The 14602-nt window shown below is 67.8% G+C and overlaps 1 protein-coding gene and 3 non-coding genes across 7 annotated transcripts; 2 read left to right on the forward strand and 2 right to left on the reverse strand.

Annotated features, from left to right (window-relative positions):
* The first annotated feature begins 913 nt into the window (after positions 1–913).
* MAPRE3 (microtubule associated protein RP/EB family member 3) lies at positions 914–8668 on the forward strand. Of its 4 annotated transcripts, none has more exons than XM_058801813.1 (8): positions 948–1016; positions 2689–2828; positions 5371–5498; positions 5575–5720; positions 5811–6012; positions 6924–7075; positions 8121–8273; positions 8430–8668. In XM_058801813.1, exons 2-8 carry the CDS (start codon positions 2821–2823, stop codon positions 8496–8498), a joined length of 858 nt encoding a protein of 285 aa, XP_058657796.1. In that variant the 5' UTR covers positions 948–1016; positions 2689–2820; the 3' UTR covers positions 8499–8668. The 4 variants fall into 4 exon arrangements, with proteins under 4 accessions (XP_058657797.1, XP_058657796.1, XP_058657798.1 ...); XM_058801815.1 differs by lacking the exon at positions 948–1016 and adding an exon at positions 2190–2286 and having other exon boundaries at positions 5811–5967; XM_058801812.1 differs by lacking the exon at positions 948–1016 and adding an exon at positions 2212–2286.
* A 926-nt stretch (positions 8669–9594) lies between these two features.
* LOC131556385 (U1 spliceosomal RNA) lies at positions 9595–9758 on the reverse strand. The gene has a single exon (XR_009274622.1). It is a non-coding gene; the product is annotated as a U1 spliceosomal RNA (small nuclear RNA).
* A 2945-nt stretch (positions 9759–12703) lies between these two features.
* Positions 12704–12867, forward strand: LOC131556397 (U1 spliceosomal RNA). The gene has a single exon (XR_009274633.1). It is a non-coding gene; the product is annotated as a U1 spliceosomal RNA (small nuclear RNA).
* A 1200-nt stretch (positions 12868–14067) lies between these two features.
* Positions 14068–14231, reverse strand: LOC131556404 (U1 spliceosomal RNA). Its single transcript, XR_009274640.1, has one exon. It is a non-coding gene; the product is annotated as a U1 spliceosomal RNA (small nuclear RNA).
* Between the last annotated feature and the right edge of the window lie 371 nt (positions 14232–14602).

The raw sequence follows: 14602 nt of genomic DNA on the forward strand, positions 1-14602 counted from the left end.
CACAGCGCTGGCCCTGAGTCCGGGGCACAAACAGGGGGTGCAGGGGGTGGGGGGTCCTGGGGGGCTGCAGCGGCGTCTGGGGCGCTCTGGGTGAGTCCCCACAGGTCCCAGGGTCTCCCTTGAGGGGATCTTGGGGGGTTTAGAGGGGTCTGGGGGGGCTCTGGGTGGGGGCCAGGAAGAGTCCTGAAGGGTCACAGAACGGTCATGGGAAGGGTCCCAAGGGGCCTGGGGGTGTTTGGGGGGCTCTGGGGGTGTTTAGGGGTGTCTGGGGTGTTTAATGGGGGGTTGGGGGGGTCAAGGGGTCTGGGGGTGTTTAGGGGGGGTCTGGGGGTGTTTATGGGGTGTTTGTGGGACTTCCGCAGTGTTTAGGGGGTCTGGGGGTGTTTGGGGGAGTCTCCACGGGCTCTGGGAGTGTTTAGGGGACTCTAGGAGGGGGTTGGGGGGCTCTGGGGGTGTTTATGGGGTATTTAGAGGGGAGTTGAGGGTCTCTGGGGATGTTTAGGGGGTCTGGGGGCTCTGGGGGTGTTTGGGTGGTGTTCAGGGGGTTCTGAGGGTATTTAGGAGGTGTTCAGGGCCTCTGGGGGTGTTTGGGGTTGTTTAGGGGGTGTTTGGGGGCTCTGGGGGTGTTTGGGGGGTCCCCGCGGGCTCTGGGGTGCAGAACTCACCTCCCGCCACCAGAGGGCGCTGGTCGGGCCCGTTGCCATGGCGACAAGGGCGAGGCCATGTTTGTTGTCATGGCGGAGGGGGAGTGGCCATGAGCGTTGCCATGGCAGCACAGAGGGGCGCGGCCAGAGCAGTTGCGATGGCGAATGGGGCGTGGCCAAGCCATTTCAGCGCGCAAAGGAGGCGTGGTCAAGCCCGTTGCCATGGTAGCGGGGGCGGGACGGGGCCGTTGGCACCGCCCGCGGGGGGGGCGGCGCAGGCGCGGTCGGTCCGTGCGGTTCCGGCCCGGTCCCGGTCCCGGTCCCGGAGCGGCGGAGCGGGGGCAGCGGAGCGGCGGCGGCCGCGGCCGAGCGGTGAGTGCGGCGGGGCCGCCCGGGGGCACGGAGGGGAGCGCACGGCGCCGCTGCCATCGCCGCATCCCGCACCGGCCGCCGCCGCCCGGCAGCACCGGCCGGGGGGGCCGCGGCGGGGCCTTGCGGATGGAGCGGCGGGGCCGGGCCGGGAACGGGGCTGGAGGAGCCGGGCCAGAGGGGCGAGGGGCCACGGAGCGTGCCGAGGTGAGGGGGGCCGGTTCGTGCGGTAACGCCGGGGATGGAGCGGTTGGAGCCGGGCCGCGGACGGGTCCGGGCCGAGCGGCGGGGCCGAGCGGGGCCGGTGGCGGCCAGGCCCGGCCTGACTCAGCGGCGGCCGCTCCTGCGTCCCGGCCGTGGCTCTTGTGGGTACGGCACGGCACGGAACGGCCCCAGCACGGCACGGCACCGGTACGGCGCGCCGGGAGCTGCAGTCTCTGCTCCGGCCCCGCGCAGCACCGGGCATCGCTGCCGGTACCGGGCATCATCAGGGCCCGGGCATCACCCGGAGACCTGCGGGACGCGGCCGCCGCCGCTCGGGCGCCGCCGGTGCCGCCGGTCCCGTCCCGCGGGCGATGCCGCCGCGGCGGTCCGGAGCGGCAGGTGGCTGTCACCGTGACACACCGGCCGTGACACACCGGGCGTGACACACCGGCCGTGACACACCGGGCGTGACGCGCTCCCGGTCCTCGCGCTCATGGCGGCACGGCGCCGGTGCGGCGGTGTCCCCGGTGAGGTGACGCTGTCAGGGACGCGCGCGTGTCGGGACGGGCCCGGGGCCCTTCTCTGCGCTCTCCCGCCACTCCCGGGATATCCAGACCCATCTCCCACCGGGATCTTCCCGAGCGGCTCCTCCCCGGCCCGCAGCCCCGGTCCCTGACACGGTGCGGGCACGGTGCGGTCCCTTTGGGGACACTTTGGGGACAGCCCTGCCCGGCTGCGTGTCCCGGGCGCGCTGTCCCGGCTGGGGATGCCAGCGCGTTCCCGGCTCGGCTCGGCTCGGCACGGCTCGGCTCGGCTCGGCTCGGCTCGGCTCATCCCGCGGCATTAATATTTCAGGAGCGGGGGGAGGGAGGGCCGCGCTCTGCACATGCTCCCGCCGCCGCCGTACCGAGTTATTTAGGTTAGCGGGAGCCGAGCGCGGCGGGGGGATCGGGGCGGGCGGGCATCGCCAGCTCCCGGTGCCGGAACGGCCGCCGTGCCTCGCCGCGGGCCGGGACGGGCGCTGCCGCCGCCGCCGGGAACCGGGGACAGGGTGCCGGGGCCGGAGCCGGTACGGAGCCGGGGATGGAGCCGGGGATGGAGCCGGCGATGGAGCCGGAGCGGAGCTGGGCGCTGCCGGTCCCGGCGAACCCCCCGTGCCCACCGGAGCGCGGGGATGCTCCGCTGGGGCGGGGGAAGCGGCTCCGGGGCTCCCGGGGGGACGTGGGCGAGCCGCGGCCGGGCCCCCGTGGCCGCCGCCAGCCCCGCACGGCGCTCGGCCCCCGCCGGGCTGTCTGCCACCCCCCTGGCGCGTTTGTCACTTGAGAAGCCACCGGGACGGCTCCCAAAATAGACGCCGCCAGTCGCAGCGGCCCAGCTCGCGCCGGCGGTACCGCGGTGCCGCTCCGCTCCCGGCGCGGGGCTCCCGGTGCTGCCGCCCTCGGCCTCACTCTGCTCCCGTTTGTTTGGGCAGAGCGGCCGCGGGGGCTGCGCCGCGGGACCGGGCCCGGACGACCTCTGCGTGCGGGACGGGCACGGACGCACGCCCGGGGCTTCGGCGGCCGCCGTCGGGCCGTGATTAGCGGCTCCCGCCCGGACAATTAAAATGCAGCGGTAAGCGTCCCCGCCCGGCCGGTGCCTACCGACCGACCGACCCCTCTGCTCTCCTCTCCTCTCCTCTCGGCCGCCGGGAATCCGGGTTCTGTTCTGATTTTTATTCGGGTTTTTGGCGAGAGCCGCGGCAAACCGGCCGGGCCCTCGGTTCCATCCCCGGCGCCGGGGCGGCCGCGGCTCGGAACGGGCACCGGCCGCCCTGTCATTACACCGGGGCGGGCTCCGCGCTGCGCCCGGGGCTCGGAACGCGCTCGGGAGGGTCGGGACGGGCGGGGCGGCACCGGGCGGCGGCCCCGCTCCGCCCGCGGTGCCTGGCGGGGTCACGGTGCTCCCGGTGGGGCAAGGTTCCCTCCGCGTGTCGGGATGCTCGTGGGGATCACGGTGCTCCCCCCGTGTCACGGTTCTCGGTGTGGATCACGGTGCTCCCCCCGTGTCAGGGCTCTCGGTGGGTGCCCCCCCGTGTCACGGTTCTCGGTGGGGATCACGGTGCCCCCCCCGTGTCGGGGTTCGCCCCCGCGCTCTCACGTGTGCCGCCGTGTGCGGGACTCGAGGTGCGGCTGGCGCGGTGACAGCCCCGTTCATCCCGGCGGGGATTCTGGGGGTCCCGGCCCCGTTCCCCAGCACGGGCGATGCCGCAGAGCCCCGGCGATGGCCGTGCCGGTCCCGCGGGCATCCCCCGGCGGCCCGGCTGATGCTGTGGGGGCTGCCCCGTTATCTGGGGAGGGGCCGCGATGGCAGGGGGGTCTCAGCCGCTCCTCGCCGTGCGGGCAGGCAGCCCCTGCCCCGTTGCCGTGCCCCGTGCCCGCCGCAGCCCCGGTACCGGCAGCCGCGGCACCGCAGTGCGCGTGGCTCTGGCTCAGCGCCGCGCATGACTCAGCTCCGCCGCCGGAGCCAGGGGAGGGGGCGCGATGGGGGCGGCCCCGGGGGACCCCTGCCCGCGCCGTGCCGCCAAACGGGCTGGGATTGTACCGGGAGCGGGCCGGTGCGCACCTCGCCGTGCGGGGGCGGCGGCGGCGCGGGGGCCCCGGTTCCAGCGGCCGCGTCGGCGGCTAAAAATACCGACCCCCCCCGCGGGTGCATGCGGTAACACGGCGGGCCGGGACGGGGGGCCCGGGGGTCCCGGAGGGGTTCAACCGGCTGCGGCATCGCCGGTGCTGAGTCACGGCGGGGCTGTACCGGACACGGGGGCACTGCGGCCGCCGGGACCTTCCGCCCCCCAACGGGCCCGGGGGTGGCAGCGCCCGGGGGTGGCAGCGCCCCGCAGCCCCGGGGCGCAGATGTGCGCTGCTGCTGCTGCTGCTGCTGTGCCCCCCTCATCCCCCGGGATGTGGCACTGGAGCGGGCTCTGGGGGCTGCACCCCCCCTGCCCCTGCCCCCGCCTGGCAGCTGGCCCGGCCCGGCCCCCCTCGCCGGGAGGGAAGCGGATTAACGGCGCCGCTGCCGCCGCTGCCGCCGGGGGGGGCACCGGGAGCACCGGGAGCACCGGGAGCCCCGCTCCGGGAAGGGGCCGCTGCTCGGGGCCGCACCGGAGCGGTTGTGCAGGGCAGTGACAGCGGGGCTCCGCGTGCCCCCCGTGCCCTGCCGGGCTGGCACCGCAGCCGGGGGGTCCCGCAGCCCCCGGCCATCTGGGCGGAGGCCGCGGCCGGCAGATGTTGCCCCTGTAAGCCCTGCTCTAATGGACCCCGATCCCGGCCCCGGCCCCGGCAGATTAGGCGGCACCGGGGGCCCGAGAGGGGGGCCCTAAGCGGCTTAAGGGCAGCAGCCCCCGGAGCCCCCGGGCTCAGCCAGGGCAGTGCCCTGGGCAGGGCTGGCATCCCCTCGGCAGTGCCCGTGTCCCTGCCCCTTGTGTTGGAGTCTGGGTGGGATGGATGCCCCAGGTCCCAGTGCCCCTGGTGTTGGGGCACAGTTGGGATGGACACCCCGGGTCCCAGTGCCCCTGGTGTTGGGGCACAGTTGGGATGGGTGCTCTGGATCCCAGTGCCCCTGGTGTTGGGGCACAGTTGGGATGGACACCCCGGGTCCCAGTGCCCCTGGTGTTGGGGCACAGTTGGGATGGGTGCTCTGGATCCCAGTGCCCCTGCTGTTGGGGCACAGTTGGGATGGACACCCCGGGTCCCAGTGCCCCTGGTGTTGGGGCACAGTTGGGATGGATGCCCCGGGTCCCAGTGCCCCTGGGGTTGGAGCACAGTTGGGATGGGTGCTCTGGATCCCAGTGCCCCTGGTGTTGGGGCACAGTTGGGATGGACACCCCAGGTCCCAGTGCCCCTGGTGTTGGGGCACAGTTGGGATGGGTGCTCTGGATCCCAGGGCCCCTGGTGTTGGAGTCTGGTTGGAATGGACACCCCGGGTCCCAGTGCCCCTGGTGTTGGGGCACAGTTGGGATGGATGCCCCGGGTCCCAGTGCCCCTGGTGTTGGTGTCTGGGTGGGATGGGCACAATGGGTTCCAGTGCCCCTGGTGTGGGATGGGCACCCCGGGTGCCAGTGCCCCTGTTGCAGGGTTGGGGTGCCCGGGGTGCCAGTGTGACCCCCATCTCTTGGCAGCTGGGGCATGGCCGTCAATGTGTACTCCACGTCGGTGACCAGCGAGAACCTGAGCCGCCATGACATGCTGGCCTGGGTCAACGACTCCCTGCAGCTCAACTACACCAAGATCGAGCAGCTCTGCTCAGGTGGGCTCGCGGGGGACGCGGGGGGCGCCACCAGGGTGCCCCCAGCCCCCCGTGACCGTGGCTGGGCCCGGCGCAGGGGCTGCCTATTGCCAGTTCATGGACATGCTGTTCCCCGGCTGCGTGCACCTGCGCAAGGTGAAGTTCCAGGCCAAGCTGGAGCACGAGTACATCCACAACTTCAAGGTGCTGCAGGCCGCCTTCAAGAAGATGGGAGTGGACAAAGTAGGTGCACGGGGGCAGCGGGGGCCGGCACGCCGTGGGAGGCTGGCACCCCCGTGCCGGTGTCCCTGCCGAGCCCCCGTGTGCCCCCAGATCATCGCCGTGGAGCGGCTGGTGAAGGGCAAGTTCCAGGACAATTTTGAGTTCATCCAGTGGTTCAAGAAGTTCTTTGACGCCAACTACGACGGGAAGGAGTACAACCCTCTGCTGGCACGGCAGGGCCAGGACGTGGCGCCCCCCCCTAACCCAGGTGATCACATCTACAACAAACCCAAGAAACCCATTGGCACCGCAGGTAATGTCCGGGGCTGTCCCCCAGCGAGCGCTGCCCCCCGCCCTCTGCACCCCTGGTCACGGCCAGGCGTCCCCCTGTCCCTGCCTGTGCCCTGCTCTGCTGCTGCCCTGCCCTGCCCTGCCCTGCCCTGCCCTGCCCTGCCCTGTCCCTGCCCTGTCTCTGCCCTGTCTCTGCCCTGCCCCTGCCCTGCCCTGCCCTGCCCCTGCCCCTGCCCTGCCCTGCCCTGTCTCTGCCCTGCCCCTGCCCTGCCCTGCCCTGCCCCTGCCCCTGCCCTGTCTCTGCCCTGCCCTGTCCTGCCCCTTCCCTGCCCTGCCCTGCCCTGTCTCTGCCCTGCCCTATCCCTGCCCCTGCCCTGCCCTGCCCTATCCCTGCCCCTGCCCTGCCCTGTCTCTGCCCTGCCCCTGCCCTGCCCTGTCCTGCCCTGTCCTGCCCCTTCCCTGCCCTGCCATGCCCTATCCCTGCCCCACCCTGCCCCTGCCCTGCCCTGCCTGCCACGGGGGGCTGCAGGACACCCAGACTGCAGAGCACAGGGGTCCTGCCTGCTCCACCTGCCTGCTCAGCCCGGCCTGGGCTGGTTTGCCACCCCTGGCTGCCATCCCCCCCCCGTGCCACGCAGCTCCCGTGGGCACTGGGGGCTCCCTGTGCTGGCCCAGTGGGCGCTGTCAAGGTTTGGGGTCTCCTCAGCTTGCATGCCGACCCCCAAACAAGCCACGAGCACCCTGGGAGGGTGGGGGTGAGATTTGCCAGGGGAAACTGAGGCAGGGGGAGGCTGCAGGTGGAGCTTGGAGCCGTGGCTCTGCACAGGGGATCCGTCCGCCCTGGCTGCTGCCCCCCGCTCAGTACACGGGGGGTGGTCCCTGCGGCAGCCCCCCCAGCCGGCATTAACCCATTGGTCCCCGTGTGCCGTCAAGTGCCCCAGAGGACCTCGCCCACGGGCCCCAAGAACAGCCCGAACCCCGCCCGCCTCGGCACCGTGCCCAGCGGCATCCTACGGAAAAACTCGCCCGCCGCCCGCAACGGCGGCACCGAGGCCGACGCGCAGATCCTGGAGCTCAACCAGCAGGTGGGTGAGGAGCCAGAGCTGGGCTTGTCCCCGAGCCAGGCCATTGCAGATAGCTCACTCCCTCTGGCACAGAGTGCCCGAATGCCCAGGCAGCCACCAGCCATTCCGGATAGCTCAGTCCCTGTAGGGGACAGAGTGCCCAAATGCCCAGGCAGCCACCAGCCATTCCAGATAGCTCAGTCCCTGTGGCACAGAGTGCCCGAATGCCCAGGCAGCCACCAGCCATTCCGGATAGCTCAGTCCCTGTGGCACAGAGTGCCCGAATGCCCAGGCAGCCACCAGCCATTCCAGATAGCTCAGTCCCTGTGGCACAGAGTGCCCGAATGCCCAGGCAGCCACCAGCCATTCCAGATAGCTCAGTCCCTGTGGCACAGAGTGCCCAAATGCCCAGGCAGCCACCAGCCATTCCGGATAGCTCAGTCCCTGTGGGGGACAGAGTGCCCGAATGCCCGGGCAGCCACCAGCCATTCCAGATAGCTCAGTCCCTGTGGCACAGAGTGCCCGAATGCCCAGGCAGCTCACAGCCACTGGCCACCTTTAGCAAGCTCAGTGATTCCAGCTCTTTACCGACTCTCAGCTCTCTTAGCATTCCAGCTCTTTGCTTGCTCGCTAGGGCGCCTTTGGCTGGGGCAGAAGCAGACATGAGAGAGGAGAAGGAGAGGTCCTGGTGTTCCACAGCGATGGTTTACTGGGGAGTCTGTGAAGGGTTCCAGTGACAGCTCTTCTGTCAGATGGGCTAAAACAGCCATTTTTATAGAGTATAGGGGGATCCAAACTTGTCCAATAGTAGGGGTCAGGGAAAAGTGGCCTGTGGGGTTACAGAGATAAGCTATGGGGTGAGAAGTAGAAAACAGGAGCTTATTTTGCTGTCTCATCACAACTCAGTGGTTCCTGCTGTTAAGTCTCCGTCCTCCATGGAGCTCTTGCCAGCTCCGTGGGGTCTGCTACAGGTACGGAGGGCAGGGGTCCCTGCCAGGGGTGGGGGGCACCGGGGGGCACCGTGGGGATGGGGGCTGGAGGTTTTGAACATCTCCCTGTCCCACAGCTGATGGACCTGAAGCTGACAGTGGACGGGCTGGAGAAGGAGCGGGATTTCTACTTCAGCAAACTGCGGGACATCGAGCTCATCTGCCAGGAGCACGAGAACGAGAACAGCCCCATCATCACCGGCATCGTCAGCGTGCTCTATGCCACGGAGGTGAGGGCCGGGATGGAGCCCGCGTCCCTGGAATTCCCTGGGCAGGGAGGGACTCCCTTCCCCCCGGTTGTCCTTGTTCACTCCGTGGGCTGCCAGGGCTTTGCCACGCCGGGTGGAGGCTGGCGTGCCCAGCCGTGCCACCCCTGTTCCCCCCAGGAGGGCTTTGCCCCACCGGAGGATGACGAGCTGGAGGAGCAGCCGCCAGAGGAGCAGGACGAGTACTAGCCCCGGCCCGCGCCCCCTGCGCCCCCCGCGCCGCCCCCAGCACAGACATCGAGCTCCGAGCCCGCGCCCCGCCCGGCACACGCCACGGGCAGCTCCGGGCTGGGGAAGCACCATCTCCATCGGCAGCCGCCATCCCCCGGCGAGGAGCGCGGCTGCGCCGGGGCTGGGGCTGGGGACGGGCTCTGGCCCCGGCCGGGGCCTGCCCAGCCACCCCCTCCCCGTATTTATTTCTGTTGTCCCCCCGGTGCGAGCGAGCGCCGCGTCCCGCCCCGGTGAGAGTGAGAAGGGAGGCCCGGTCCTGGGGGCTGCTCACCTCGCTGGGACCCTCAGGGCCCCGGGACCCCCGCGGCACAGCGAGCGCCAGCCTGCTGGAGCGGGAGGCCGCGCAGCAGAGGAGAGAGAAGTGGGTTCAGCTTCCTGCGAAGGTGAAAGGGAGAGCCCAGCCCAGCGCGGCCATGGCAGCCACGGGGGTCCCGGAGAGGGGGCCGTGCTCGGCACGGCACGGCACGGCACGGCACGGAACGGCAGCGCGCCCTCTCCTCTCGCCGGCGGCCCCCGGGAGCCGGGGCTGGGCTGGGTCACCGCCAGGGCTCGCACGCCCGCCCGCCCCGGCTGCCATGTCCCCGTCGCATCGCTTGTCTGGTTCATCACTCCGGTCGCAACGCTGCATCTGTGTTCGGTTTTATTTAAATAAACTCGTGTGGTAACACTGCGTGCCGGGGGTCACTGCGGGGTCCTGCGCTCGCTGCCTGCCCCGGGGCTTCCTCGGGCTGACAGACCCGCGGCAGGACGGGGGAAGCGGGAGCGCACCCGGGGGAGGCTCTGGGACCGCAGCGTGAGGAGGGCCGGGACGAGACATTGGATAACCAGATTTATTACAGGTTAATTTGGGCTGTAAAAGGGCGGAGCGACCCCGGCACCTCCTGCCTCGGCCCGGGCGGGGTTCTGTGGGGTGCGGCACGGAGCGGGGCGGGATTTATCGGGGCAGGAACGGATCTTGGAAGGACCAGCGCCGCTCCGGCCCAGGGAACAACCACGACAAGAGGAACTTTGTAGAGAACGTCTGGAAGTTCTTTCTGTTCTTGAACCGGAACACCAGGGGAGAGCGCGAACGCAGTCCCCCACTACCACAAATTATGCAGTCGAGTTTCCCGCATTTGGGGAAATCGCAGGGGTCAGCACACCCGGAGTGCAAGGGATGAGCCTCGCCCTGGGAAAACCACCTGCCTGATCATGGTGTCTCCCCTGCCAGGTAAGTATGCCCCACCCGCCCCGCCGCCCGCCTGCCCCGCCCAACGCACGCCCGCCCAGCGCACGCCCGCCCCGGCCCGGCCCCGACCCCGCCCGGCCCTGCCGCGCTGCGGCCCGGCCCGCACGGCCCGGCACGGCCCGGCCCGCGCCAAGCCCGCGGACGCGCCGGGACAGCGCGGGCTTGGCGCGGGATCGGGCCCGGCATGCCGCGCGGCGGGCACAAATCTGCATGGACACGCCCACTCATCGGTACTGCATCCTGGCACCGCCCTCTGCCCCGCTGTGATTTGCATGGCCACGCCCCCCCACCCCGCCTCGTGTCTCGCTCTCGTGTTGGCGCCCCCTGGCGGCGCGGCGGAGCGACCCCCGCCCGGCCCGGGCGCGTCCGGACCCTCCCGAACGGAACCGGACCCGGAACGGAACCGGACCCGGAACGGATCCCGAACGAAACCGGACCCGGGACGGAACCGGACCCGGAACGGATCCCGAACGAAACCGGACCCGGGACGGAACCGGACCCGGAACGGAGCCAGATCCAGAGCAGAACCAGTCCCCGAAGGGCCCCAGACCCGGCACGAGCAGCAGGCGCGGCGCTGTCTCTCTCTCACGGCGCTGCTCGCACTCGGTGCCAGCTCTGGGATGGGATCTCCGGGAAGGACACGGGGGGCACAGAGGGTGGGCAGTGCCCAGGGGGTGCCCAAGACACGGGAGGGAGCGCCAGGGAAGGAGAAGAGACACGAGAAATGAACAAATCTGTGCCAGGGGCAGCAATGCCCACATCTGCGCCAGGGCAGCAATGCCCACATCTGTGCCAGGGACAGCAATGCCCAAATCTGCGCCAGGGCAGCACACTGGCAGAAGGCGAGCCCTGAGCAGGGGCAGCTCCTGGGCTGGCATTGACACCTCCCAGATATCACAGTGGGGGCTGCAGGCAGGACGGGCTGGGCACGGACACGAGGGAAGAGCAGGAGAGGAAGAAGCTGGGCTGGGCTGGAGGGACCACAGGCATCTCCCGTCTCCCTGAACCCTCTGGGGCCGCTCGAGCCGGGAATGGAGCCCTGGATTTTATAGTGGGCACTGGAATATCCTGGTCTGGAGTTACTGGCTGTGAGGGACCGTGGAGTAACAGGGCATTGGTGTTGTTGCTGCAGCGGGAGGAAATCCCTCGGGGCAGGAAATCCTCGGGGCAGGAAATCCTCGGGGCAGGAAACCCTCGGGGCAGGAAATCCCTCGGGGCAGGAAATCCTCGGGGCAGGAAATCATCGGGGCAGGAAACCCTCGGGGCAGGAAATCCCTCGGACATCCCATGGCATTCGGGACTGGGAACACAAAATGACCCCGTCGCTTTCTCCACGTGCCCGAGTGCCCTTTGCCACTGCTGGGGCAGGGTTTGCTGTGCAAAACGCACAATTAACTTTTCCAAAGTAAATGCACAATTAACTTTCCCAAAGGACTCTGTTGGCATATTCCCCTGGAAATGGATGGAAAGTGCAGCTCTGCCCATTCACCCAGGAAAGTTTTAGGGTTTCTCTTTGAGTGCGGTCTTAGGAGCTCTCAGAGAACTTGTTACGCTTGAGATAGCTCAGCTACCCCGAATGGCATAAAATCAGCAGGATGGCTTCTGAGGTACTGTTGGAAACAGAAAAAGTTTTAATAAAAGGCAAAATAACAAAGCTCTTACAGAGAAAAACCGAGCCAGGGGCAAGAGGTTCTTACTCCTACTAAAACACCCCACAAAAGCGATTATTTCCTTTGTTCTCTTCTTTCTCTAGTGAATTTCCTAAGTGAGACCTTTTAGCCTGAGTCTAATTAGGTAACCTTAGGTTTGAGGTGAGATCTTAAAGGTCCTGTGACGTGTTTTTTTACCAAAGTGGGGAGAGAAACTTCTGGGCTTTTTGCCTTTTTAAACAGACACAGAATGATTTAATCAGTCCCTCAACAGAGAGCCCATTCCCACATTTGGGTGCCCTCACAGCTCCGGCTTGGGCTCTGGGGACCCTGGGGCGAGAGGGAAACGAGTGTCCCCAAAAACTGAGCTGGGGCCGGGAGTGCAGGGGTGAGGAGAGCCCAGCCCCGATGGGATGAGAGCCCCAGCGAGGGCTGGCAGTGTGAAAAGGCTCTTTGTACAGGCTGGGTTATTGCTGCGAGTCCTTTCTGTAAAAAAAGTATCTCACATAGCATAGTTTCTGTTTTAACCTTATGTTATAACCGAAAACCATATTTAACACACTACTTAAGAAAATCAATACAGCATAACTTTCTAACATAACACATATAACATTCATTTGTGTATTTGCGAAAAGCCAACCATAAAATCCGCATTTTTCGCACCCCGAACGCCGCTCGCCCGGCCGATCGTGCCCGAGGGAGCGGGAGACCCGGGAGGAGCGGGCGGAGCGGAGCGGGGGCACCGGGAGGGGCGCGGCAGCAGCGGGCAGTGCCGGGGAGAGGGAGCTCCGGCAGCGGGAGAGGCGGCCCCGAGCCCCGGCAGCGGCGGGAGCGGAGCAGGAACGGCCCGGGGCAGCGGCGGGAGCGGAGCCCGGCCCGAACCGGCCCGGTCTGAGGCAGCGGCGGGAGCGGAGCCCGGCCCGAACCGGCCCGGTCTGAGGCAGCGGCGGGAGCGGAGCCCGGCCCAAACCGGCCCGGTCTGAGGCAGCGGCTCCGCGGTTTCGGGGCTCCCGGCGGGGCCGGGCCGCAGGGGGCGGGGCTTGAGGGGAGTTGTGGGCGTGTCCATGCAGATTTGTCCCCGCCGCGCGGCATGCCGGGCCCGATCCCGCGCCGAGCCCGCGCTGTCCCGGCGCGTCCGCGGGCTTGGCGCGGGCCGGGCCGTGCCGGGCCGTGCGGGCCGGGCCGCAGCGCGGCAGGGCCGGGCGGGGTCGGGGCCGGGCCGGGGCGGGCGTGCGCTGGGCGGGCGTGCGTTGGGCGGGGCAGGCGGGCGGCGGGGCGGGTGGGGCATACTTACCTGGCAGGGGAGACACCATGATCAGGCAGGTGGTTTTCCCAGGGCGAGGCTCATCCCTTGCACTCCGGGTGTGCTGACCCCTGCGATTTCCCCAAATGCGGGAAACTCGACTGCATAATTTGTGGTAGTGGGGGACTGCGTTCGCGCTCTCCCCTGATTTTCCTGGTTAAAAACAGATCTAAAAGTGTAGCTTTCCCTGTAACCGTGCTTGAGCCGTTCGGGGTTGGGCTGTGGCCCCGTCCTCACCAGTTTAGTGGCTTCTAAAGCCGAGCCCTTCCTGGACCGACTCAGCCGTGCTCGCTGCTGGCCGAGCTTGGAGCCCTGGCCCTGAACTGGGACAGAGCAGCCGATGGGGCTGCCACGGCCTGTCAGATTATGATTTTAGAAATTTAAGATTCTAAGTGAGGGTAGAACCAATTCATATTGAAGTTAAATATGCTAACAGTATTTAACGATTATTAGGTGCCTAAACTAAAGCTAATTGTTATATTATTAGCTTGTTTACAGTTGGAAGTGGAGCACGTGAACCGGTATAGGAGCACATTGAAACCAGTAGAACAACGCCCAGCACCGGGACTCTGTGTCAATCCATCATGAAGCAGGGGGCCTTGGATCGTGCCAGAGGGTCACAGAGACCTGATGAAGACATTCCTGACTTCATCCTCGGGACCACCGACACAATTCGAGACCACTGACGCAATTCATGAGAAGAACTGCGCACGCGTGAAGGATTAATAACCTCATTTGAATACAGCGCGGGGATGGGAGGTGCTGGTGTTGTGCATATGTACTATTTTGGAAAATAAATCGAAGGCAAAAATCCTTGTGTGGTGCGGTCACGCATTTTTGGGGATGACCCCCATCGTGTCCGCTGGTGTTATAAACACACCACTTACTGACTTTAACTAGAGAGTCTTTGTCCGCGATTTTCGGTTTTAATAATTCACTGTGGCACCGTGGATGCAACTGCTGAGTGGCCCGGGACCCTCGCGAAGGGTCGGAGGGCAGAGAGGCTCGGGGAGAGCCGGGGACCAGCGGCCGGGGGAGCACACTGCCCGCAGGAACCGGCCAGCGGATCCCGTGTCTGCGGGAGCAGGGAAACGCCGCGGGGAAAGGGGCGAGGTGCCGGTTCCGCCCAGCGGGCACTGCCGGGGCACTGTGGGCTCATGCAGCGGCAGAGACAGCGCAGCGACGTGCGGGGAGCGCTGATGGCCCTGAATCCTGCTGAGATCCACGGGAGCTTTGACTGCGGGATGAGTGTATAGAGTGAGCACAGGATGGGCTGGGGAGGATTCGTGATGGTTTGATATTAAATTACGCCTTGGATATGTTAAATCTGTTTTTAACCAGGAAAATCAGGGGAGAGCGCGAACGCAGTCCCCCACTACCACAAATTATGCAGTCGAGTTTCCCGCATTTGGGGAAATCGCAGGGGTCAGCACACCCGGAGTGCAAGGGATGAGCCTCGCCCTGGGAAAACCACCTGCCTGATCATGGTGTCTCCCCTGCCAGGTAAGTATGCCCGACACGCCCCACCGCCCGCCTGCCCTGCCCAACGCACGCCCGCCCAGCGCACGCCCGCCCCGGCCCGGCCCCGACCCCGCCCGGCCCTGCCGCGCTGCGGCCCGGCCCGCACGGCCCGGCACGGCCCGGCCCGCGCCAAGCCCGCGGACGCGCCGGGACAGCGCGGGCTTGGCGCGGGATCGGGCCCGGCATGCCGCGCGGCGGGGACAAATCTGCATGGACACGCCCCCAGCCTCTCGCAAGGCTCCGCCCCTGCCAGGTCGAGGCGGTTCTGGAAGCGGCGGCGCGAACACAGTGGACACGCCCCCTCAATGACCCCGCCCACTTTGAAACGTCACCAGCGTCGCTCCTCTCAAGCCCCGCTTCT

This window comes from Ammospiza caudacuta, chromosome 3, assembly GCF_027887145.1.
Source record: "Ammospiza caudacuta isolate bAmmCau1 chromosome 3, bAmmCau1.pri, whole genome shotgun sequence".
Taxonomy (NCBI): domain Eukaryota; kingdom Metazoa; phylum Chordata; class Aves; order Passeriformes; family Passerellidae; genus Ammospiza; species Ammospiza caudacuta.